Genomic DNA, 26,350 nt, shown 5'->3' with positions numbered 1-26,350 from the left:
ACCTGAGCTTCCATCTCTGCTTTGTATTATGTAAGCCTTTGTGATAATACATTAATAGTCACAACTTCATAAAAAAGGAAGAAGCAGCTCAACATGATCACTCACATCAATACAAACGCAGCAGAGAACATGGAAATAAAGTTTCTCAGATAAGCAAAGTCCTTGAGAATGAATGCTTTTCTTCAGCACTAACACATAAGCTGAAGATGACTGCCCTGGAACTCATACAGTTTGAACAAATACGAAGTCCCTGCGAGCCTAATGCTGAGCTCCAATCCCTGCCAGCACAATTCCCACCCCTAAAACAGAACAGAGAGTACAAACTCATAGCCCATGATACTCTAAACCTGTCCTGCATCTAAGTCACTGGACAGAGAAATAGAGAACAGATCAGTTACTGCACAATTAACAAGACAAATGCCAACTAAAAATCAATAAATAATTTTCTTGAGCCATGTGCTTTTACAGTGAAGACATTTCAGACATCTTCCATCACTTAAATGAAGAGGAATCCATATCCACCTAGTTTTTCTCAAAAAACTAATACTGTACACAACAAAATTACTTCCCAAAATTTGAATTATATAGTTGTCAGCTACAGTCCCCTCTTCCTAGAAAGGGATGGAGGGCAGGAGCACAGCTAAGTTTTCCTCTATGAACTTTTAAATTTAGTTATCTGAGTTTTTATGAAGTGGCTTAACTTTATGGGCATATTAATTTCAAGATATAGTACCATTTTCTAAATATGATTAATTAGTCCTTTCTTCAGTTTACATATTTATGTATGAGAAGAAGAAAGGGGTTACTCTTATTGGTTATAAACATACTCATTTGAGTAATCTAAGGATTTCAAATTAGTCATATAAAAAGGACAGCTAAAAGTCTTGGTCTCACAGTTCCCCCTCCTACCTATTCTCTTCTTTATACACTGATTCCCACAATTTGAAATTTACATACTTAGTTGGGGTACTGACTAAAAAACTATGGTCAGAAAATTTTAAAAATTGTTCCGACAAGACTGTTACACAGGTTAATAAGCAGTAACACAAATACAAACTAAACAGAAAGTGCTTTGCATTCAAGAAATTTATTTCTACATGTTGCTGCTGAACTCTGAAATTTACTGACACTTGTGTACAGCAGTCACACAGCGTTTCCCTACTGCAGCTGAACCCACTCCACATATTGTAATGTGTTATGAAAAAATATGTTTGAGTGATCCAAAAGTATTTCTTAGAAATGATAAAAGAATAGGTGTAATTATACTAGAAGCAGCCCTGTTATTTTTGTCAAATAGACAAACCAGCCTGATTAACATTTAACACATGGCCAGTGGAGTACAGAGGACCAAATGCTCATTTCTCCTCCTCTCTTTAGGTTATGAATGAGACATACAAAACACAACACACATACAAAACCCCACATCCTCTTCCCCCCAAAATACACACGGGAAAAACTAGTATCTATTACTAGAAAATAAATCCAGACATCAGGTCCCTCTACTGGGTTAATATGGGATGGCAGGAGAACAAACGGCCACACTGCACTGGATCTGGGAACCAAGCAAGTGCATCCCACGTTCGGTCACCAAAGTGTCCTGTGTCATTAGCACATGCAAGCCAAACAGAGACTAAAGTTGGCAATGATATCCCTGTGTCAGGGCAGAAGGATAGGCCAAAATCATTTATGGACTTAAAACCACAAGGTAAAGCCCTAATATAAATCACCTGTGGGCTGAGATGTCTCTTTCGCTGCTCTCTTCATCTCTTAATATAAAAAAGAAAACTACATTTTGACTTTACATATGTAAGTGAAAATGATGAAATGATGAAAAGATCAAAGCCAGCAGAAGTGTAACTATCATTCTGAAGACTTTTTATGCATCCATATAAAAGATTAACTGAATGGAACTACTTCAAATCAGTCGACAAATACTTAGTCTTCCCACAAAAAAGCCTCCCTGTTAAAAACTGAAAAATCAAAAGCAAAAATCTCAACCTGGTCACAGAAGTACATCGTTTGCAGTGCAATAGCCAATGAATTCTGAGAGTTAGGAAAATGAAATCTTTAAAAAAAAATTAAAAATAAAAAGGGTTTTTACTTTTGAGGTTCAGGAAAAAACTGTTAACTTCCAAAAACGAGTTAAAAGAAGGAGATCAAAAGCAACAGAAGACACTTGATATGGAAAGGACGCATAACGAATGCATTTCGATCTTCGTGCTGCATGACCAAAGGCTTACAAATAAAGCCTTTATCTCACAGAGTGTCTAGCTGTTGGGGTTAGGGTTTGGGTTTTTTAAAATAAAGGCTCTATTCCTTCAAAAGAGAGAATAGTCTACAGTAACAAGTCTATAGCACTGAACCATAAACTTGTTATATTCAAAATCAGACAGGCTTACAAATAGTAAGTGAAAGATACAACATAGAATACTGATTTTAATACTGTATAAAGTACAAAGAAAGACCAATGAAATAATGTTTCACACAAAATATATTTTAAGGCAATGCCTTCTGCTTCACACAGATTATACCATCTTAAATTGGTTTGAGAACACATCATCTACAAATATATTTTTAATTAGCATTTAAACAACAATCAAATCTTAAAAGCACCTAGTTAGTTTGCCACTAGGAAACTAAGAGAAAGGTATTCTGATTAAAAGGTCAGTCTAGCGTGAAGTCAAAAGGCTCTCACAATGTTCAGATGTCCACCAAAAGGAATTCTGTGGGTCCCCAAAGGTTAAAAACTTGTCAGCATTTTCATGATTTTCTGCTTAGTTTATCATTTATTCCAAAATAAGTAAATTCAGTAGAAATTCAGAAACATTCTGCACTTTACTTACATTAAACAGTCTATAAACCCACATGAATTTTATGAGCTTTTCCTTAATGGACCAAAAAGGGACTAAAAAGTCAGCACAAAATCCCAATGATTTCCAAACATTTTGAAGAGATTATTGACAGATCTCAAATCCTAGAAAAAACCTAAACCAAACTGAACCAAATAAACCCCCTAACACACCTAAATAACTAATATCTTACATAGCGTGGTTCAAGAGATTTTTAAAGTAATTTTTAGGCCATGTTGGCATCTAATATATGTGTAAATAAATTTGAGAATTGTTCTCCTGAAAGACTATACACAAGCAACATCTTTGCCTGTAGGAAAAAAAGGGCAAGTCTACCACTGAAATCCTTACTTGTCTTCTGATATGACAAACCTCAACTAGCCACAAAACCCCCAAAACTGTTTCTAACAACCCTACCACAGGAATCAAGGAAAATGTGCAAACCCAGTTCATACTATCTTTGTATTTTCTACTCCATCTTCTGCTCATTTAACCCTCCCACTTCACCAGCTGCCAAAATAACCTGAGGGGAGGGGGAAATTAAAAAAAGAAAAATATAGTACATAGTAAGAATGAAGGACATCTTAAGAACTTTTACATCTTGAACTCTTAGACTCACTTCCAAAAGTAGCAAGTATGGCTTGGATAAGAATTGTTCTCTAGGTGCCAACAATAACTAAGTTACCTTCAGTACTTGAGTATTTAAAAACCAACCAACCAACCAACCAAACATGCATTTAAAGTGTGTATATTTAGAGAATTTTAAGTAATTCTTTATAGGTATGTATAACATATGCATAACCATAGCAGTCCTGAAGATCCTGGTACCACAGTACAATTTAGCATAAACAAGGTTCCTTTCTTGGAAATTCTCTATTCCCTTGAAATACAGCTGGGCAAAACATACTGGCTTATAAATTTTCCCAGTATTTTAATAGCTACTTCAGTTTAAGTCAATGAGCCAGAATAGAAACTGTAAACATTCCAGTAAAATTTGGTTGCAGTGTATTAAGAGTTTTACTTCCACCTATGTTTTCTGAACTTGCAAAAATCTGCTATGAACTCTCTGGACACTCATGACTTACCAGTCTAACAGTTTGTGATACTGAGCCTGAATTCATCTAACAATACCCAACACAGACCATTCTAATTGGGCAAGGCATAGAAGTAACACCAGTAACAAACCTAAACAAAATACAAACAAAAAAACCCACTCTCATATTCATAAAAACAAGGGAAGGAAAACAACACAACCCCCCTCCCCCACACACATCCTTAGTCTTATCTTCTATTGAGGCATCAAACTAGCTCACTGTACAAACACAGATAATACTGGAGAAAGCCACACAAATCTGCTTCAGAGTTACACTGGAGAAACCCACAGAAGACTGCATCAGAATCCAAAACCCACATATAAAATACTACTAACAGAGTAGAAGGCAACATCCTGCTTATTCTGAAAAATAACCCTGAAGATCTAATCAATCAAGACTCCCATAGTCAATCAAGATTCCTATATTCTTTTGAAATTCTTATTTCAACTGTAAACAGAAGCGATGGATAACGTGACAAGTGATATCTTAAATAGCTGTGTATGCTAGTAAGGTTGGGAATTTTTTTTTAAACTATTTTTGATACTAAATCTTTTGGTACTTACCTGACAGAACCTCAGTCCAGACTTCAGAGTTCCATTTCCCTGCTATACTTGATGACATCAGAACACTATAAAGAAAGCACTGAAGGAGGCTCCCTGAAGCAACTAAAACAGTGCTAATGATACCATCAACATTCTGAGGCCATCTTATCTTCTGTCTGTAACATTTCTAATGAAGATGACAGTATCCATAATATTAAGACTTCCTAAATTAGTCCTCCAAAAATCACGTGGTCTATACTTTCATGGGAAAAGGAGAATAGACAAGACTATCTAGTACCCTGCTGCATCTCAAAACCCTCCAGCAACAGGGATTCTATCACTCCTGAGGAGGTTGTTCCAGTGAATGACTGTTCTCACTACAAGAAAAGAGAAAAAGAAAAAAAATTCTCATATCAAGATGAAACTGCTCCCAGTGCAACATGTACCCATTGTCCCTTGTCTTCTCCATGTGAATAGAGTGCTTCAGTCTTTTTTTGTAGAAGTGCTCTAAGTTGGAGAGAAATCATTGCAATAAGCCCACTAATTGAGAATAGTTCTTTCCATGGAAATTCTCTTATCTTCCTTCAGAATTATAGGTATCACATGGGATAAAAAAAATTCCTGAGATTCCAAGGACCAAATCTTCAATGAGAATTAATCTGGGTTAAAGAAGCTCAGCAACTCTAAGTATTTTACTCCTAAATTACTTCTCATTACATATTTTATTCCTGTTCTTTTCTTTGACTTCCATTTGTAAACAACACTTGTACATGTTTTTCCCCTTTGTCTTAACATTGTGCCCACCACCAAAATTGGATTGAAATAGCTTATATGTAAATACATGTTTTAGAGTAAAGATTTTCTTGTTTCTGAGTAACCTCACTAAACCAAAAGTAATTTAAAATGTCAGGCAATACAAGGAACCATTAAGCAGCAAGTAAAATAAAAATAAATTTAAAATCAGTAATAAATAAAAAACAAAACAAGCACATGTGTTTAAAGATTTCCTCAATTTTCTGTGTAAGAAATTTGTACTTGCTGGTTTTATAGACTAAGCTATTTGAAAAAGGAATTAGGGAGCAGCATGTTTCATAACAAGTATAAATATGTATCTAATCATTACTACAGAATAAAATCCCAAAACTAACTTCGAAAATGGTTACTTGAAGTAGGGCAAGTATGTTATGAACAGGATCAAACTGGAGGAGGTGGAAAAAAAATCTTTCAGCTTCAAAGCCCAATGTTGTTCAGAAGACATCCTGTACATATGGGTACCACAGCACCCAATCAGCAGCACAGGTTTTGGCTACCCTGTCAGCATGTGGTATTCTTCTCCCTTTGGCTCATTAGGTTCAGATAATCAACTTGGAAAAAGAACAGACACATTCCTTAAAGCTCTGTTATCAAACCCACAAAGGATCCAGTTAAAGTATCAAAATGAGAAATAAACTGAATGAGATTTTCATAATATAGTTACCCTGCTTCTTGCAAAGCCTGATAAAAAGAAAACTAATTTTGGCACTTCAGTAATTTGAAATATCACAGTAGCAACTTCAAAGTTATGACTGTGGTCTGAAATGGACTGAAAAGAAACACGTCTTCATCTTCTCCAAGGCCACTGGCCTATCTCTAAAGCTCCTCAAGTTCTCATGTGGTTTCAATTGGTTTCAGTTTTAATGTCCTCATCCCACATGCTCTTTCAAACAGGTTTTGGAACCTTTTTCTGCACCCTTCTAAAACACAGCTATTCATGTCTGACCACAACCTACATGTTAAGGTACATTCCAGAAAGTGCTTACACTGAGTTTTTAAAATTATTATTATTAATCATGGGGTTGTTGCTGATGTCACCTACTGCTGCCAGATACACCTTTGAACAAAAAGAAATTAAAAACTTTTACAGATACAAGTTTTCTGGTTTGCACAAGGGAAGCATGAAGGTTTTTATGAACAGTAATGGTTGCCAAGATTTCAAAAACTGGCAGCATCTGACATGAATCTTTTGTGCTTCAGTTACACTTACATCTATCTCACAATAACCTGCTCTGCTCTTGCTGGATTTCTAAAAAGATAAACTAAGTGACAATGGAAGTTCTGAATCAGTTAGGTAGTAATGTCTGAAATATAACCAAACAACAGCTATCAAATAATACGTATTTGCTTTCCTTCCTTCCCACTGTCACCACAGACACCTTCTAAGACAAAGTCTATGTTTAATAGCATTGTCATCCTTTTCTGAAAACACTGCAGTTTCCCTGAGTCCTGAATTCATAAAACTCCACTATTTAAAGTATTTCTACACAGGTTCATGATGCAGAGAAATTAAAAAAAAATAATTAACAAAAAAAAGGTATTGAGACTGAACAGTTTGTTCTAGGGTCACAAGTCTCTTGCATGCTTTTTATCAGCATTCAGCATTAACATTATTTTACAAGACATGAATAATGTATGTATAATAATGTATTTCAAATACCTGAACACTAGAAGATATTTGGGGGGTGTTTATTCTTTACTGAAAATAGCACAACATGAACTCCATGGGAAGTGATGGGGGGGGGTCTACAAACTACTGTGGAGCTGGACAATTCGACACAGTTTACAAAAATTACATTCATTTACTAATGCTCCAACATTAAATCAAGCTTATAATCACAAGTAGTGATGGTCTCCATTTAGGACACAGATATTCCAGTGTTAACAATTCTGTTATCAATTCCAGCTATGTGAAAACATTGTTTAATGTAATTGCCCATACAGCAACCTAACTACATTAATCTCAGTTCACCCATCAAATCAGACTCCTGCGTGGCTTATGCCCTCCTTCCACCCACACACTTAAAGACAACCACCCCCCCAACTGAGGCATACCCAGGTATAATACACAAAACATAACTGGTACAAAAACTCACTTTCACTGGACAACATCTAAAATATGTAAATACCTGTTCCTGCAGGTCGTAGTCATAGCTATCATGCAGCAGAAGACTGAGGACATACCGAGTATAAATCATGGCATCAATGCCACACTTCTCTAGCTCTTGTCCCAGCCAGGTCTGCACTGGACCCAAAGCATGTAGCAGAGACATTTCAGAAACAGATACAGGGCCTGGATAAGAGCTTGAGGAGCTTTCAGATGGCAAACCATCCACAACAACTGTACAGATAGGGCGCATGAATCTAGGTGGTTGGCATCCTTATAACGTGAAGCATTTTCTGTAGTTGATTTTCCGACGATATCTGGAGGTGATTTTCACTCCAGTAAATAGGAGAGAGGCTTGACTTCTAGGACAATCATTTATATTTCCTGGCTGTTAGCCGACTAGAGACGAACATCACTCTTCAGGCATGACCAGTGAATAAACTAAATCCTAATAGCAAACACATATGTAGATGTGTTTTTCTACCTTAATTTCACATTGAGGCCAGATGCAAGTCCCCAGCAGGACCTATAAAGAGGAAAAAATGATAAGTTGTGACAATATGTATCCATACATGAATAATATTAAACAGTGAAAAAAACATCCGAAGCAGAAAGCAGTCATTTACATACTGCTTACTCCAAGCATTCTGTACATCTACTCAGTCCATTTTGAAGAGTGACAGGAATGATTACAAGTTTAAAGGTGACTTTTAGAAAAGGTACTTTTTACTGTAGGAAGAGAGAATCTTTCATCAAAGACTTCACAATCTGTCGATTGAAATGTATGTCTGACTTAGCTTTATGGGAAAGTTGAGATTTTATTACTTTCACTATCAGCTGAAAAAAAACCCACTTTCATAATAAAAATCTATGTCAGTTTGAATAAAGACAGTATATTTTGCATCATTAGAAGACAATATAATCCTACTGTTTTGCAGTGATACCCATTTATAGAATAGAAGTGTTTTGTTTATAAAACATTGAATTAAAAAAATTCATCCAGGAGTTTCATAAATCCTATTACTATATAGTTACTACTACCTTCAGGTTCAGGTGTTTTGGTGGTGGTGGTTTTTGGGTTGTTTTTTCTTAATTTTAATTATTTGCCTTATTCCAGGACAGTAAAACATGTTATCATCCAAAATCTGTCCTAATAAAAATGTAAATCCCTGAAATAATTTCAAAAATTTGAGAACATAATTTATCTGTGCCAAAAATTAACATTCAACCCTCTTTACACAAAGCATACACCTGTCCTACCTGGGAGCTTAAACTCTAAACCATGTCCTAAAATAGACAAACTATCCTAAGACTTATACCACCCACAATCACAAATCAATCTTGATAAGCAAGGGGCAGAAGGTGCAAGCACCAGACACGTCAGCATTCTGCTCTCGAACGCAGAAAATGTCAGCCCAAAAAAGGCATTTTTGGATTGGTCTACTTATCAACCACATGCCAAGCTGGCATTTGTGTAGCCTTCTTTCTCCTCTCCAGCTTCTTAGCATGAGAAAACAAAGCTCAAATCCAAGCAGGAAATATCCCTTCACTGAAAGGAAACAAAATAGACTCAAGTGACTAAGCAAAATCTGCTGTTTTGTTTCAACCTCAGTGCAAGATAACCAAAACACAACAGACATCACCTAATACAACTATCTGAACTAGATATTGGGGACAGCATTTCATGTGGGCAGCATGTGTTTTGTGGCCAAACAAAACTGAAAGTCGATACACATCAACACAACAAAAGATGATAGTTTTTAAGAGCTTTCTTTACACCACCACCCAGGTACAACTGCATATTCCAGATTTTTCTGAGTCAATTGCAACATCAACAAAAAGAAACCCATTATAATCAGCTGCTAATGAGTTCACAACACCCCTTCCCTCTCCTAAAGTGACCTTACTGCTCTGGTTGCAGTGTTCATTTTGAGAAAAGGGATAACACAACATTATTCAATCTTGTTCAGCAAAACGTTTCAATTACCCAGATAAGCACAAATAATAGTAGGTAGAAACATGCTGCAAGGCACTGGAGGTTACAGTTTCAGCACATATTTAGAGAACAGAAAGTATAAGAAAAGTCTAGTATTCTGATCCAAGGTAGTCCAAATCCAAGAGCCGCAAGTCCAAACTCTTAAGAAGTCCATACAGTCTTAACTGTTGAAGAACAGCATTCCTGAAAATCTGTTTAGTCCTGCTGGCTCTCCACAGCACAGCATGTGATGAACGCCCTCCCCAAGTCAATGCCACAGTCCTTGTCAGCACTTCCAAATCCTGTATTTCATAGATATGGGAAAACTGACACTCTTCATTTATCTTTTTTGAGACATGGCTCAGAACTACCTAAAGGTTCAAGGGAACGGGAGCCTCAATCCATCCCACTGTTACCAGTTTGACACCAGAGCCAGCAAAAGATGCTCAGAGCCTGGAAAGGGACCACAGATCAGCAGGAGAGCACCTGAAGAGCAGCACAAAGGAACTTCTGCCTCTCCAGCCAGTAAGTCAGCTCTATTGGGAGCCCAGCTAAAACACCTCTATGGAAACACATGTAGCAAAGACAATTAAAAAAATAACCTAGGGACATACACATGTCTGCATAGCTATCATCTTAGTGGCATCATTAAGACATGGTGGGATGACTCTGATGATGGAGTGTTGGAATGGAAAGATACAGGGTGTTTAGGAAGGACAGGGACAGGAGAAAAGGAGGGGATGTTACCCTCTATGTCAGTGATTGCCTAGAGTGCACGGAGCTCTGCCTCAGGACAAAAGAGAAACTGACTGAAAGGTTATGGGTCAAGATGAAAGAGAGGGCAGGAACAGGTCACATTGTACTGGGGGTCTGCTACAGGCTCCCTGCCCAGGAAGACTGAGCTATGAAGTCCTCCAGATAGGAGCAGCCTCACCTTCACAAGCCCTGGTCCTCATGGGGGACTTCAACCACCCCCATATCCGTGAGAGGGACAACACAGCAGAGCATAAGCAATCCAGGACCAGAAGGTGCCCAGAATGTGATGATGGAGATACATTCCTTCCCCTTCTTCTTCAGAGAAGCCAACAAGAAGAGGTGCTATGCTGGGTCTCCTTCTCACCAAAATGTTGGGGCTGCTGGGGAATGTGAAGCTCAAGGGCAGCCTGGGCTGAAGTGACCATGAACTGGTGAAGTTCAAGATCCTTAAGGCAGCAAAGGCGCACAGCCAGCTCACTGTCTTGGACTTCAGGAGAGCAGTTTGGCTTTCTCAGGAATCTGCCTGGTAGAGGGGCCCAAGAAAACTAGTTAACACTAAAGGATCGCCTCCTTCAGGCTCAGGAGTGATGCACACCTACCAAAGGAAGTCAGGCAAAACATCAGCCACCTGCAGGGTTGAACAAGGAACTCCTGGACAAACACAGGCAGAAGAATGAAGACTATAGAGGGTGGAAGTAAGGACAGGTAGCTTGTGAGGAATACAGAGAAATTGTCCAAGGAGCCAGCAGTTAGGTTAGGAAAACTAAAGCTGTGATAGAATTAAATCTGACCGGGGACATCAAGTTTGATGAAGCTTCTATACAAGAAAAAGGGGCTCCTATCTCAAAGGAGACCCAGGACATGGACAAGGCTGAGGTGACTTCTTTATCCCAGTCTTCACCAGCAAGTGCTCCAGACACACTGCTCCACTTGATGGAGTCAAACACGGGGACTGGGACAATGAAGAACTGCCTGCTGCAGCACAATGTCAGATTTCTAGGGAACCTGAAGGTACACGAGCCCATGGAACATGATGAAATGCATCCCCAGGTACTTAAAAGGTGCTTGGAAGAAAAATGGGGACAGACTTTTTATGAGGGTTTGCAGTGACAGGGGTTTAAACTAAAAACTGGTAGATTTAGATTGGACATTAGGAAGATGTTTTTTACATTGAAGGGGTGAGACACTGAACAACTTGTCAAGAGAACTGTATGATCCATTCCAGGTGTTCAAGGCCAGGCTGGGCAGGGCTTTGAGCAACATCCTCTAATCAATGAAAGATGTCCCCGCCCACAGAAGTGAGCGTTGATGACCTTGAAAGATTCCTTTAAATCAAACCATTCTGATTCTATATGGCAAAGCTTCTGGATAGAGTCACTTCAATCAAAATTTTGACACATTGTTCAGCTCCTTAGCTAAACCTAGTAATGGCTGAATTTATGCTTCAACTTTTCGCTGAATGAGATGATAATGGGGCCTCTCTTCTCGATCTTAACACTTACTTAAGTGAGACATTTGAGAAATTCAGTTCTGGAGATCTAGGCTAACAAAATCTAAATGACTTCAGCTGACCAGTTAAAGTGTGTCTTGCTTTTATTAGATGGGGAGGAGAGGGAAAAAGACAGCAAGAGAGAGACAGAATATAAAAAGAATTAGGAAATCAGGTAACAAAATGTTTATTTGTTTTGCACTCCAGCTTTTTTGAATATATATTCTATTACCTCTTTTAACATTCAGATACATGATATAAAACCTGGAAATCTAAACAAATTCATTAAATATTATTTAAGAGTTCTTATTTTACAACTCTCAAGTACTTGGTTTCACAGATGGTCTTAAACATTTAGAATTAACAAAATTTCATACACAGTATTTTTCCAATGCAGTACTAGAGAGACTTTCCGTATCAAATTAATACAAGTCACTCAAAGAGCAAACATTTCTGCTGATAGATGTGAAGCTTGACTTTAGAGATAACACTTTCTGACAAATAAGTTATTATCCCTCTTAAATCTATTTCACACTGTCTCACTAAAAATTATTTTTCTATCCTTACAAGACCAGGGCTAATTTGAACAGAGGGAGCACATTACAGCCTGAATAATTAGTGGAAGGCTAGTTATTTTAACTAAATCAGAAAGAATTATCCATTTCCAGCTATGAAATATGACAGATGGACATGCCTTATAACAAGAATTACCAAATAAAAATTTAGACATCTGTATCAATGCCTTGTGAAAATTACTTATTTACAAAGTAAAAAATAAGTATTAAAATTATTTCAAAAAAATTTCTCCTTACTCTACTTCTCAGTATATTTTTTCCTTCCAAGTAACCTTCAGTTTTTACAATACTAACCAATGACCTTAACAAGGTCACACTAGATAAACTGTCAGCAGCTTAACCACTAGAGGCACAAGAGCCAATTTATGAAGCGTCTTCCAAAGGAGTGAGAACACAATATTGTATAAACACTCAGATTTTTCAACTAAGACTGTCTTAGAATACATGTATTTCTCAAAATTCTAGTCAGGGTGATAGACACTAAATACTCTTTTGATCTACAACAGACAGCAAAAGAAAATAACCAAGATTTAGTCTCCGGAGATCCAGCTATGGCAAATAAACAACTTTACATAACCTATAGCAAGCAACAGAAAGGAAGATCAATGATATGGAAAGTGAAGCTGGAACTCTCCAGGTTTGTTCCCTACAACACAGCTGTTCTTCCATGGTAAATAACCTTTTTTGAAAACTAACCTAGTCTTCCCCATAAAATAACTGGAATATGGGTACTGTCATAACAAATACACAGACCTTTTTCTTTTTTCTTTTTTCTTTTTTCTTTTTTAAGTGTCTTGGTAATAATGAAAGTAATACAAACAACTTCTTGTGGCAGTTGTGTCTATGGGATACAGGAGGACAGCATAAAATCAGAGATTATCAAAGAGTGCAGTAAAAGAAAGGTATAATTAAATCACTTTTCATTGAAGTTTGATACAAGCACGCCAAGAAAGTGCTAATGTATGGACTATCAACAGAAAGATGAACTAAGTTCATGCCAAGCAAGACAATTACACGTCTTTAACAGGTTTTTTTCTCCATATTCTCTTTCATACTGTTAGAAAACAGTAACCAAAGCCAAACCACAAAAGCCACTGAATTAATCTAAAGTAACCTAATCTCTATTTTATCAGCACCAAGATGCCTCTGAAAATTGTGTATCCATGCAGCAAGTTCCCAAACCAATATTCTTTGTAATCTAAAAAACCCCAAAACAATACAATGATTTAACAATCATTCAAGTTTTCCTAAATATCAACTTTTAAAACAGCAGAAGATATTGGAATAAAAGAGTAAAAACTATACCCTTTACAATCATCTTATCAGGTAAATTAAAGGTCCACGGACAATGTCTTGGAGGTCATAGAAGGTGACTTGAAAAGGAAGAAAATTGTCTGCAGGCTAAAATTCACTACAGTTGGGTCTAAACCATCACTAGAAAAAAATGTTACTGGATTACACACTGGAAGAGGTTGAAAACTAACATACTGCTGCTAATTTGCATAACCTGCAAGTAAATCTCTAAAAACTCAAATTTATTCTTTACACATTTTGATCCAATCCTACAGAGAAGCCAATCTCTTGGATAATCTATAGATGCTACTTTTCCTTCCTTCAATTCCCAAAAGGGAAAAATTCTGTATTTCCAGTGTTCTATGCCTACTGCTGCGTGTTAACAATTAGACTGAACACATTCTCATACAATAGTTAAGTCAAAAACGCTGTTTTATAAAAAAATTCCTCTATTATTCTTTGATATACACCAGTGCATTACACAGTTTAAATTAACAGCTCTCATTTCAAAACTTTTTTCTCCACTTTGACAGTCTGCAACATTTATTCAATGAACAGAGAAAAAATTTTTAAAAAGAGATTATACATATATTTTTTTAAAATGTGGAAACAAATGTCCACATATCTTAACCAGGTCAATGTTTCTAAAACTAATGTTTTTTTACAGAATGGTTCTATTAAAAACAAACAATATGTCCTCTCTCTGGCAACTACATGAAGGGAAAAATATGGAAATTCTAATTAGTATTAGAAAAAGTAAAAGTTTTATCAAGTTGGTCAGCAACATACTAAAATCACGCGTACAGTGCAGTACATTTAAGTCCTCTTTAGAAAACGGATAGTCAAAAGCATAGCCACATTATATGATGGCAACAGAATTTCAATTTGGTCTTACATATTATGGAAGGATCTGCAATTTTACCCTAATTTCTTTTGTTTCTTTCCACGAAAATGTTGAACAAATCCTTAACAGACAAACCAAGCAGCTACACACTGGGAAAGGCACTGTCAAAGCCCAAAACCAAAGCCTATTTAAAGTCTAGCAAACAATGGAATCTGGGTGCTTAATAAATTTCACATGGTCTTTAAAAGACATGTGAATTCAGAAGTAAGAGAAGTTGTTATGTTTTAACCACATTCCTTGATAATCTAAGAAATTTGGCTGTGTAGTCTTCAGAGCAAGGGCAGCTTTTTTATGCACTGGTGATGTTTGATGTTACTGCACAACAAACAGCAAGAGCAGCAGCTTGATTCATGACCAAGGCACTGAAACTACAGAAATACTGTTCTGCCATGAGAAACAGATTGAACACCTGGCTGGAATCAAAGCATTAAAAGTGGTCAGAAGCATGAAAGCAACTCTGTGAATCAACTTTAAATATATATATGATCATCTTTTTTAAGGAGCATTACCAAGGGGTGCAAGAGTCATACAGTCTTATTTGTAAGTGGGTTTATATCTTATAGGGGACTGATGTCTAACAAGGCTGGGCTTACAGTTCTGGGGTAACTCAAGTCAAAGAGCCCACAGGGGAGACAGAAACCAGTGTGTGGGTGTTACTGCAGGATGTTTTTTTCCTTGCAAATCTGCAATCTTATTTTCATAACACTTATCCAAATGAAAATCTGAAGCTGCTAATCCTGTATAAAAGCTTAATGGAATTACTCAAAGGATTCACGAGTTACCACGTAAGCCTCAGTTACTTAGGTTAGCAAAGAAAAAGAACAGATATAATCAAGATGACACCAGGGGAAGTCACCAGTTCAGTTCTGAAGGATTCTGTTTTGGGACCTGCATTACATGATAAATTCCTAAGTGGCCTGGAAGATGAGATGTGGGGTGACACAGTTCAGAGGCTACCAAAGGACAGCAAGTGATCAGGGATAGTGATTACAGAGCAACTGAAAAAATACAGAAGGACATTATGAAACGGGACTGGGCAAGAAAAAGGTCAACAAAATTCAGCATAGGCAAACTTGAAATGAGTCAGTGGGGCAATAACCACCTGATGCTATTCATGAATTAATCAATGAGCTGTGAACTATTAATCCATGTCTTTCCATGGATAGAGACTGACTGTTCAACACATTTTTTTTGTTACTAGACAGTACTAATGAGTTGGTAAGACTTACATACAAAACTTCGTGCAACAGCTAGCAGAATTTCTTGCAAAAGATACCAAAGACCAAAAAAAAAAAATTAGATGGCCTTCAATGGAAACTGAGTAAGAGATCCCTTGAGAGTTTTCAACTAGACAAACCATATCAGGGTCAGGAAATCCCCTAGGCTGAAGATAGTGTATGGCAGAGGGAGTATTTAGGAGAGGTATCACTCTCCCTGTTCTTTTTTTGTCCTAACTGCTCCTTTAGAGATGATGTTGCAGACAAGTACATGGTTTGCCAAAGCCTGTGTCAGAACAAGTATAGCTGTTCTTATAAAACATTTATGTTTACCAGCATGCAAGAACAACCCTTCTAAAAACACTTGCTGGAGTGCAACAAGCTGATCCACTCAGAGGGATGCACATTATTAACACACACGAACTTTGTTAAAAAGATGTCCAAACACTAATCCTGCCAGGGAGCAAAAACTGAGCTGCGGCAAACAACTGTTAAGGGATGGCAGAATTAGAAGGTGAGACACCTGCACTAGGGGGTCAGTTGTAAAACAAAGACTCCAAATTCTTGTCATCTGTGTATTCTTCACTTCTGCAAAACAAATATGTATGTAAGCTGGAAAATGTAAAACTTTTAAGCTAAGAAAAAAAAAGGCAAGACAGAAGGGGGAAGAGCATGACCTCAGAACAAAAGCTGGAGACACTGTGTACACCCCAAAATTAAACATTTCATACCACTGCAAGATTTGAATGTGTCTTCATAAAAAAGACTCTTTTGGAAAGGTTCTCATTACATACATCTAACTTGTAAAGAATCAGAGTGGAGACTTTTGAAGTAGTCCTTCAGTATATCTAATACAACTTTAAAAAATTCATTACTAAGCCTAATAGTTGGCAAGTTTTGCAGAACATGGTTCAGTGGGAGTCTTGACAATTTGGGAAGTAAATTTTATCTTCAAGATGGAAGTATTTTTATTTCATAGCATCACTCAAGAAACTGTTTCAGGAGGTCAACTCAATATTAAAGCTGCATTAAAAAAACCCCCAAAAGCAAGCACTTCATTATGCAGCACATAGATCTCACTTCTATATCAATAAACAGAATGGAGCTCAGAGCATTTCTGACAAAACAAAACATGACCAATAAAACAATCTCTTGTACCACAGATTATGCAATTGCACCAGATAAGTTTAAGTACTGCACATCTGTAACCTGCAACCACCTCAACCCAAAGAATTATAGCTCAAAAAATTTTGCTATTTAAGAAGGATTTAAAGCTGCTAAAAATATCTCCATTGATCAGATTTAAAAAGGGAAGACATATGTAAATTGCCTAAATCTTGAGAAGTGAAATGCTGCCTCGCTATTACCAAATGTCCAGCTGCCATTAACAACGGCAACAATTACATTATTTAAGAATTTGTCCAAAAGGTTATCCAGCTACCAAGAGTACAAATAATTCCATTTTATCTTTAAAAACAACAAACTGACATGAGTAAATTTTTTTCCAATTTAGCTGGTCACTGTCTACAGTGGTTTTTGAACCATATTTTACTCTGTTTAAACATGACTACTTTTAAAAAAAATCGTAGCTGAAAAAGGAAAAATGTACACATATAGCATAACTTAGATGTATGGTAGCTTTTTAGAAGTTTAAAAATACAAATCAGCATCTAATGACAAAGAATTTAGGCAAATATTTTTCACATTAAAAATTAATTAAAATAACATCACACAAAAACTTAAAGGAATTACTACTGCTACCAGCACAAATACCAGTAGTGATTACTTTTATAGCAGTAGTAACTAACTTTCCAGAGAACAGCAGCAGCATTTTGACAGAGAAACCTGTGTGGATGACTTGAAGGTGAGCTAGTGTAACAGGAACTGCACCACCACTGCACATTGCCACCAAGAGAGGACAAAACATTCCAGTGCTTCTCTCATTCTCCCCTCCATGGTCTCACCCTCTTATCTTTGGACTTAACACATCCCCTGTGTGGTTGCAGAGACGAACTGTATTGATTTTTTGTTCCAGATGGAAAGATCTGATTTCTGGTAAACCAATCTTCAAAAAATACAAATCAGTGATCAACTCGCTCTCTCACCATGAAATTTCTACATGTGGCATAAGAGAGGAGGTGGGGTTGCCCCTTTCAGCAGCAACCCACTATTAGATCCACTTAAAAAACCAAGAAAACGTTAGGAAGGCTGAATGCAGAAGCTATATTTTAGCTAATTCAAATCCAAGTCTTTCAGACCATGATTAGGAATGCGAAGTGTGGAAGGCAATCCAGGTACTTCAACAGGTATGATATTTACTTCCAATATTTTTACAGAAATTCAGTAGGCACCCATGCAACCATGCCCTGTACTTGTAACATTCAGCAGATTCAGTCTCAAACAGCAGCCTGTGATAACAAAGAAATTACTGGTTCCTTCAGTTTTGCTGAGACAGAGGCAATAACTAACCAAGGATAGGATCACCCAAGTGTGGAGAACCCAAGAGAACGTGTGGTGGTGCAGAAGGCAGCATGTGCAGACCTCAGAAACACTGAGGCATTGCCTCACCTCATACTCACCCTCCAACCACCAGTGTAATTTCAGTACCACTAACATCAGTTTTCAGACCTTTCTGCTACATTTCTTTTACCACTGAAGACAGTGGTAGGATTTAGGTTTTTCAGTTTAAACTTGCAGATCTTATCACTGTACCAGAGCAATGCCAGAGACACTTATCTTGCTCTCCCTTGTTTACCTCAAGTCTATCACACAGGGATTGCCTGGATGGGACTGAGAGATTCTGGGAGAAATACTTTTCTTGATGCAACTTCAAAGTCTTTTCTGTTCAGTCCCATGAGAATCCTCACACAGACTCCATTCATCAAAAGCAGTATCTTTTACTATGTACACAAGCAACAGACCACACATCATTGATTATCATCATCATACTTCAATAACACAATCCCTCAGATCTAGGAAAACATAAATGGAGTTAACAGACAACAAAACCAAAGAGAACTGCAATCACACAAATGCACATATTTTGAGTTCACCAAGACATTTATCTTCTGGATTTTTGGCAGCTTTGGTAAGCTTTCTACTATTTGTGTCTCACTATATTTACTAGCCTTAGCATCACCTAGAATATATGCAACACTTGAAAACGCAATACAGGATGCAGTCAACTAATGGAAAGACTAGATATATGCTCTTGACTATTTGATAATTTTCTTTCCTGCCCTTCTGATGTCCTTTATTTACTCAACTTTTAGAGCAGTTCAAACTATTTGCTACCAACAGGCACTTGCCCGTATTTGAACTTCATTCCCAAGTGGGATGCTAATGCTTGGAGGCCCACCCAATGAAGTTACATGTGTGCATTAAAACACACGTGTCCCCAGTTCTGAATACCTCAGGGAGTAGACAAAGGCACCCACCCATGTACCCCAACACGTGCTGCAGAATCCTCCAAGGTACAGATGGAATCATCTCACAGGCCACCAGTGGGACCAACCCAATAAAATATTCAGTGCTCTTCATATCGTCCGGAGGACAGTGGTCGCTCTTGTAGTACAACCATACAAGTTTTATTTCAATTAACATATAATTTACTCTTAGGCACACACTGCATCTTTCAGTTGGGCAAGGAAAAGGAGAATGAATTATGAATGCCAAAGACTCAACCACCAGTGTTCATTTAAAGGCTAGCTATGATATTTGTCCTGCTATTTATACTTCCAAGGTTAATAATCCAGCTGTAAATAAACAGCTAACTAGTTAAAGACCACACTATATATTTTACTCTGGTTTATTAGTTTCTTTAATTTGCATGAAGGTCTTTTCTGAATACTTATTGATGTTTTCCATACTCAGTCTGCAGCTCAGGCAGTTAATTACTATCTTGTTGAAAAGCTTTAAATAGCCTCATAAAGAATTTAAAAAGAAATATAACTTCACCTAATTATATAGCTTTTTCAATAGTTATTTTAATTTTTAAAAGTTTCCATAAATTAAGTTGGAAGTCATATATAGACAACGTTTTCATTAACAAGAGTATAAAAACTTACAAGATGTGTCAGCCACAGGAGGCTCAGTAACCACAAAGAGTTCTGACCAGCTGAATTTGCAAGCTCTACAACTTAACCAGCAGAGAAGATACTGACTTTACAGCACATAAAATATGGTAGGCCTACAAAGGAAATTGTTTCAGATATTTTTCCCCTGCCCCTCTATCACCTCTAATTTTTATTCCACAATGTTAGTAAACAAACTTCTATTTGTGAAATTGAGATCAGAAGTAGGATATTTTGCAATTTTGAGAAGAATAGCAAGTCAATATGAAATAATTTATATTTTAGCATTTAAATTAATTTGCATGAGCATTTATTGTTCAGTTTATGTTGTAAGGCTGCCAGGCTTTTCCCATAAAAACGGTGGTGATATTTGTTACCATATCTCCACTTTTATGATTACGTACGTTGTTTAAAAACACTACATATTTAGAAAAACAACAAACTAACTGAATAGGTAGGACAGTTTAGTATCACTCTTAAAATAATACATTTTCTGCTTGATGCTTCAAATGACAGCTGAAAAGGTCATTCTACTAAAATGCAACCAGAAAACCTCTTACAAAAACAGCAGGTCAGCATTACATTCTCTTCAAGGAAGTTACTGTACTGTAAACCAAGGCATTTATTTCACAATTCAAGAACAAAGTTACTAAAAACTGGAACTCTGAGGTTTCTCTTAAGTCAGTAAGATATTCAGTTCAGAGAGGCTGGTGAAAAAATCATCTACATGTGATAAAACTAATATCTGAACCTACAGAGACATTTTCAAACTTCTGTGTCACCTCACAATTCAACATGACTTCCATCAAAACTGAAAACATAAAAGCATAAAAATAAAATAAAATATAAATAAAATAAAAAACATTTTAAAAAATTACTAAAGGTAATTCAGTTTCACTGTCAAATGCAAAACTTGAATACACGGCAGAGTGAACTTCTACCCCAGAAAACAGAACCAGAAAAGGAATTCACTGAACAGCAGTCTTTAGCTAATTAGTAACAGTAATTAGCTCAAAATCTTCAGAGAGCAGAATCAAATATAATGAAACAGTCAAAGGTTTTCCTGTATTTTTAAAAGTAAAGGTATGAACCCAACAAATAACTGGAAGCTGACTCCATTTCTTTCAGGATATTCCAGTGTCCTAAATACAATGCAATGTTTTAATGTTGCACATCCACTCAGCCACAGTCTTCAAATTTGTTTCAAGTTCATAATAACACATTACAGTGTTACAAGGATCTAGTGAGAATTAATTACTCATCCAGAGGCAGCAATATACATTACTGATTTCTTCATTAGTGATTCTTCAAGCAGACCTTTTCCTTTAGGCTAATAAAACACTTTGTTTTCTTGAAAAGTACATATGACACATGCTAAATTAATAAAATAACTTACTGAAATCAATCTGTGTATGTTTTAGCATGTTGTCCCATTTTACTGTTGGTGTTTATTATCTCAATCTAAATCCTGACTATGATAACACTACCTGGAATAACCCTGCAGAAGATACAGATCTTGCAACTCTGCTCTGCTGCTCTGATGTTAAAGTTGTACCATCTTATAACAGGTTGCTTTATTTTTTCTGGCCTTCAGCTACCCCCAGTCTCCTACTCCCCTGTCTTTCTCTCTATATTGTCTTCCACAATCTATATATCCCAAATCTCATCACCAATGCGACCATGTCTCCCTTCAGAATTCTACAACCAAGCTAGTCCATCCATAGTCCAAGCCATAAAAACAAACTCACACAATTTAACAGCATACTAAAGGGTTAACAGCTGCTGCTGTCCATACAGCACCTTAAACACAAGCACAGGAACATGAAATTTCACTAGAATTCATTCAGTGGTACAGCTGATAGAAAACTGCATGCAGGTCTCTTTTCTCAATCCTAGCCCAGCACTCTATCCAGCAGACCCTGTTCCTTTGGTAAATTTAATAGTAACTTATTTAATAGAGGAAGATTTTTAAAGGCTGTAAAACCCCTACAAAATTATTCAGATTTCATCCCTGTTACAATTCATTTATTAACAATCATTTTTGCACAGAGTATAATTTTTCACATGCAATCCTTCCTAGAATAAAGCATAGAAAGTTACAGACACAAGTAACATTAGCATGAACTGCATATTTGAAATTTCTTCCTCAATACAGCAAAACTCAGAAATTTAAACATTCCCCAAATTATATTAAAAATGAAAATCACCACAGCAAGCCTGAGCCCAGACTTAGCAGGATATAATTAAACTATTACATGTAATATCAGAACCAAAAAAATTACTTTAAATACATAATAATTTAAATTTCCACACTAATATAATTAAACTATTACATGTAATATCACAAGAGTGAAAAATTAATTTAAATACTTAATTATTTGAATTTCCACACTACTGCATCAGAAATAAATCTCTTGGAAAGATAGGTTCCATATGTCCTCTTTGGTATAAAAGTTATGAACAGAATTTAAATGCAGAAACAAAACAAATAATGTATAGTATTATGCAGGTAGATCCAAACATCCTGCACATGAAATTATAAAGGAAGTAGATGCTTAAATATTTTAAATACCTAGTAGTAGCTTCCAATAGAGTTACAGAAACAGCTGCTAGTAAGATGTCTGTGAAAGAATAATCTTTGTACTGAATGTTTAAGCTACTCAACCCTTTCCCCCCACCCCCAACCACCTCTGTGGGCCAATAAAATACACATTCAATCTCTTAACATCCATTAAAAATGTACCCAACTTTCAGGAAAGTAAAGCAAGATGCTTTTTAGTAAAAATATTATAACTAGCTCATCTAGATCTTTTTCCACTAAAACATTCAGAGATTCTCACAGTTGATTATCTGGTAAATTATTTCCAAATTAATAAAAAAAACATAATTTTCCTTCCAATCAGACAATCTTCCTTTTATCTGTGTACTGAAATGTAACCAAGCATACCAATACTAATTTGAACTTTTTTACTTTGTATCATGCGATTGACTTTATTGGAAAAAATTCTTAGGGCAGGACTATGGGGATGGACAACACAACTCATTTCTGCAATTACATTCACAAATTATCCAACCAACCTGTCACTTTTCTTGAACAAAAATAAAGGATTCTGATCTTTGTTCCATAAGATAGAAGAATATTCTAAAACCAAAATATTCCAATAAGCAGAACATATTAAATAGCTTCTACAAGACCAAGCTTCATTATTTCAAGCTTCATTAGCAATGCAGATAGCGGGAATATTTCCTGCTACCTCTCCAACTCTACAGGAATTCTAAGCCTTACCTTCACTACATTCTGCTTTACTAGACATTGTTGTCTATCCTACTATAGTACTAAATAGTTACTTTTAGCTATTAGCTATTGCTTAAAGAAGAAGCAGACTGAGACATGATTTTGCTAGGATTCTAGCTAAGTATATAAATTGTCTATTCTGACTCTACAACACTATGCCTAAATCCTTCAAGAAAATTCACCTGTGCAACCTCTTGGTTGCTTCATTCCCCTTATTTGCCTGGAAACAAGCTGCTCAAGGTGAACAAATAATGAAGTTTTGAGCAGTATCTAAATCTTCCTTAGTCCCTATTCCTGCTAAAATGCACAGCAGATGAGCAAAGGAAAATGCTGACATCATTTCACCCCTATGAAATTTCTTTTACTTGGAAGAATAATAAATTGCAACAACAAAAGCAGTGGGGAATGCTGAAATACACCTATGAAACAGGCATAATAAGGTAAGAGAAGTTCAAGTTTCCTTCCAATTCCACTTCTCATGAGCAGAAAAGCTGGAGGGTCACATACCCAATCCAAATTTGCAGAATCTATGGACACAAAGGATCTTAATCCCAATGGTGCCCCAAACAGACAGATAAAATTCTGTCACTGTACATGTGTTAATATCTGTCAAGCAGAACATGTCAGGGATATGCTGCTGAGGTTCTGAATGGCCTGTCTCAGGATTTCCCCTATAACTGTCAAGTCTTTGAAAATAAACAACATTATGAATATATAACATACTACTCATTTTATTCAAGTCAGCTACATCCCCTCTTATATCTCAATAATGAAAAGAGAAGATTTTGATACCTATGTGATATGCTTTATTGACTGGAAGAGAATGATTGTACACTACCATTTTAGCATATCCATACTAACAAGAAACAGCAGATGGAGGATTAGTATACAAAGTAAAATCCGTACAGTTACATGTCAAGTAACAATCAAGTTCCATGTAATTTACTTTTATAAGGCATATTTTTGTCTTAAATAATAAAGAAAAATGTCAAGTACAGACTCCCATGGATGGTGAGGAGCCTGCAATACCTAGGGTTTAAGCACTGCAGTGAAGTACTTTTACACAATTATCTACTGAATCATCACGAGTTCACTTCAGACAGCTAAGAACCAAAGTCGATCAGCAATTTCTGCTTAATTCCAGGAAGACAGATGAAATATATGGTGTACAACAGAAACCATAAACATTTTAAAGGGTTTGAATGAGGAAAAGCAACTACAGAGGCCTCTGATCCCAAGCTTATAAATTACAGCCCAAATCATTTATACATAGAAAACATCAGAGTACAAGAACGCGTTATATTTGAAAGGAAGGACAAGCAAATCATACTATTTTCACCCTTCAGATCAGTACCAGGTACTGCAATGAGTAATTAAAACAAAGACAAGACAGAAAAAAAGCACCGCGCTTTCCCTTTTCTCAAAGTTTCATAACAGGACTCAATACGTGAATACTTTTAATCGAGACGACATGAGGAGAAGATGGAAACGAGCTTGCAGGAGCCAAGTGTCAGTTTGTGTCACTTCTGCATTCAGCTGTAACCTTCGCCAAACCTTGTCCCCCACCCCGCCCATCGCCCGCGAGAGGCCGCGGCCGGCGGTCCCGCCCCAGCGGCGCCCGGCTCCCAGCGCCCATAGGATGCGGCTCCCGTCAGTCTGCCATCAGCCCAGCTCCGCCTCCTCAAACAGCAGCAGCCCTAGCCTTCCTATCCGCCTTTTGCCTTCAATAGGCCCTAAAGGACAATGCTGCTGGAAGGGAAAAAAAAAAAAAAAAAAAAAAAAAAAAGAAAAAAAAAAAAAAGCGGGGAGCCAGCCCCGCCAGATCGGCCCCCGGGGCAGCGCTGTAACGCCGCGGCTCAGCTGGGGCGGTTTCCATCGGCCCCGGCCCGTCCCCAGCTCCCCCTCCCCGGTGCGCGGCCGCTGCTTCGCTCTGCTCTGAACGCCCGCACAGGATAAAAGGTCACGGCGTGAGCACCGGCCGGGCCCGGCAGCGGCGCATCCCCGTCACCTCAACCTCGGGGTCAGGGGGGCAGGCGAGCCGCTGTCCGGATCGGGATCTCTCTACTCCGACCCGAACCGCCGCATCCTCCGCCTTCCCATCTGCTGGCGCCGGGTGACACCGGCGCGGGCCGGCACCCGCGGCGGGTGGGTGCTGGGTGCCGCCTTCCCCTCCCTCCTTCCCCTCCTCTGCTCCCGGGCGTGACCCGGCCTGAGGGCACCGAGCCGCGGCTCCCGCTCCAGGCTGCCACCTCTGCCCGGGCCGCGGCGCAAGCCGCTCACCTGGCGCCGGGTCCCGCCGGGATGGAAGAGCGCGGAGCCGGCGGCAGCCAGGGAGGGCTCAGCTCCCCTCCCGGGCAGCGCTCTGACCGGGGCACCCCGGCCGGGCCCCCGGCCCCGCCCCCGAGCCCTGCCCGCGGCCGGCCGGCAGCCGCCCCCCGCCCGGCCTCCGGCGCTCCTGTCACCCCCTCCCCGGCCCCTTCCTCCCGCGCCCCCCGGCACGCTCCCGCCGCGCTGCGCCAGGCGCAGCCCAGAAGCGGGACGCGCCGTCCCGGGAAGCCGTCCTCCCGGCGGGACCAGGCCCGGCCCTGAACTCCTCCTCTTCCCGGGCTGCTAGCGGAGAGGGCAGGGATGCGCGGGCCTTCCCGGCCAGGTCCCGAGCCGCCGGCCCGGCGCTCCCGGGGATGCCGCCCGCCTGTCCCAACGCAGCGGCGGGAAAGAAGCGGGGGAGGGGAAGGGCGCCCGCCGCCGCCTCCCGGCTCCGTCCTCCCGTTTCACGGGCAGGGCGGCTGCCACTCTCCCTCCCTCCCTTCAGCGCTGCCCCTCCCTCTGCTCCCCGGGCCCGCGGCGGGCATTTACCTGCCGTGGTGGCGCAGAGCGGGGCCCTGGGGCCTCTGGCAGCCGGAGGAGGCGGCGGACTCCGTCCCGCTGCTGCCGTCCCCGAGTGAGGCGGGCGGGACGGAGCCGGGACCTGCCCCGGGAGGCGTTACGTAAACCGGCGGCGGCGGCGGTTCCAGCGCCACGGGGAGGGAAGGAGGAGGGAGGGGGCCGGGCCGGGCGCTCCGTCACCCGGCAACGGGACTCAGCGCCCCGGCGGACCGCGCCGCCGGCTCCGCCCCGTATCCCTCCGCCCAGAGGGCGGCCCGGATCTCCGGTCCCGGATCCGCGGGGCTGCGCCGGGCGGGCGGAGAGGGGCTCGCGGGCGTCGGGCCGGTGGGCGGGATGCGGAGAATGGCGGGACCGCTCCGCTCCGTCCCGTACCCATCCCCGTCCCTATCTCTACCGAGGGCCGTGGGGCGCCGGCTAGCCGCCTTCATGTCGGGGCCGCGGCACAGGAAGGGCGGGGGGAGGAGGGGAAGTGTCCTTTGCCC

At 39.2% G+C, this 26,350-nt stretch overlaps 1 protein-coding gene across 1 annotated transcript in view; it reads right to left on the bottom strand.

Moving 5' to 3' along the window:
* The window catches only part of KIAA0232 (KIAA0232 ortholog), a 63,504-nt gene extending 37,484 nt beyond the window's left edge, over window positions 1-26,020 (bottom strand). The window contains exons 1-2 of the mRNA XM_033061419.2: window positions 25,839-26,020; window positions 7,428-7,931 (exon numbers count right to left, since the gene is read on the bottom strand). Of these exons, the coding sequence (XP_032917310.1) occupies window positions 7,428-7,658 (231 nt within the window). The 5' untranslated portion in view covers window positions 7,659-7,931; window positions 25,839-26,020. The remainder of the gene's footprint in view (window positions 1-7,427; window positions 7,932-25,838) is intronic.
* Between the last annotated feature and the right edge of the window lie 330 nt (window positions 26,021-26,350).

This window comes from Catharus ustulatus, chromosome 5 (assembly GCF_009819885.2).
Source record: "Catharus ustulatus isolate bCatUst1 chromosome 5, bCatUst1.pri.v2, whole genome shotgun sequence".
In the NCBI taxonomy this organism is placed as follows: Eukaryota; Metazoa; Chordata; class Aves; order Passeriformes; family Turdidae; genus Catharus; species Catharus ustulatus.
The sequence above is the reverse complement of the archived record's forward strand: the minus strand, read 5'-3'. Positions and strand labels throughout refer to the sequence as shown.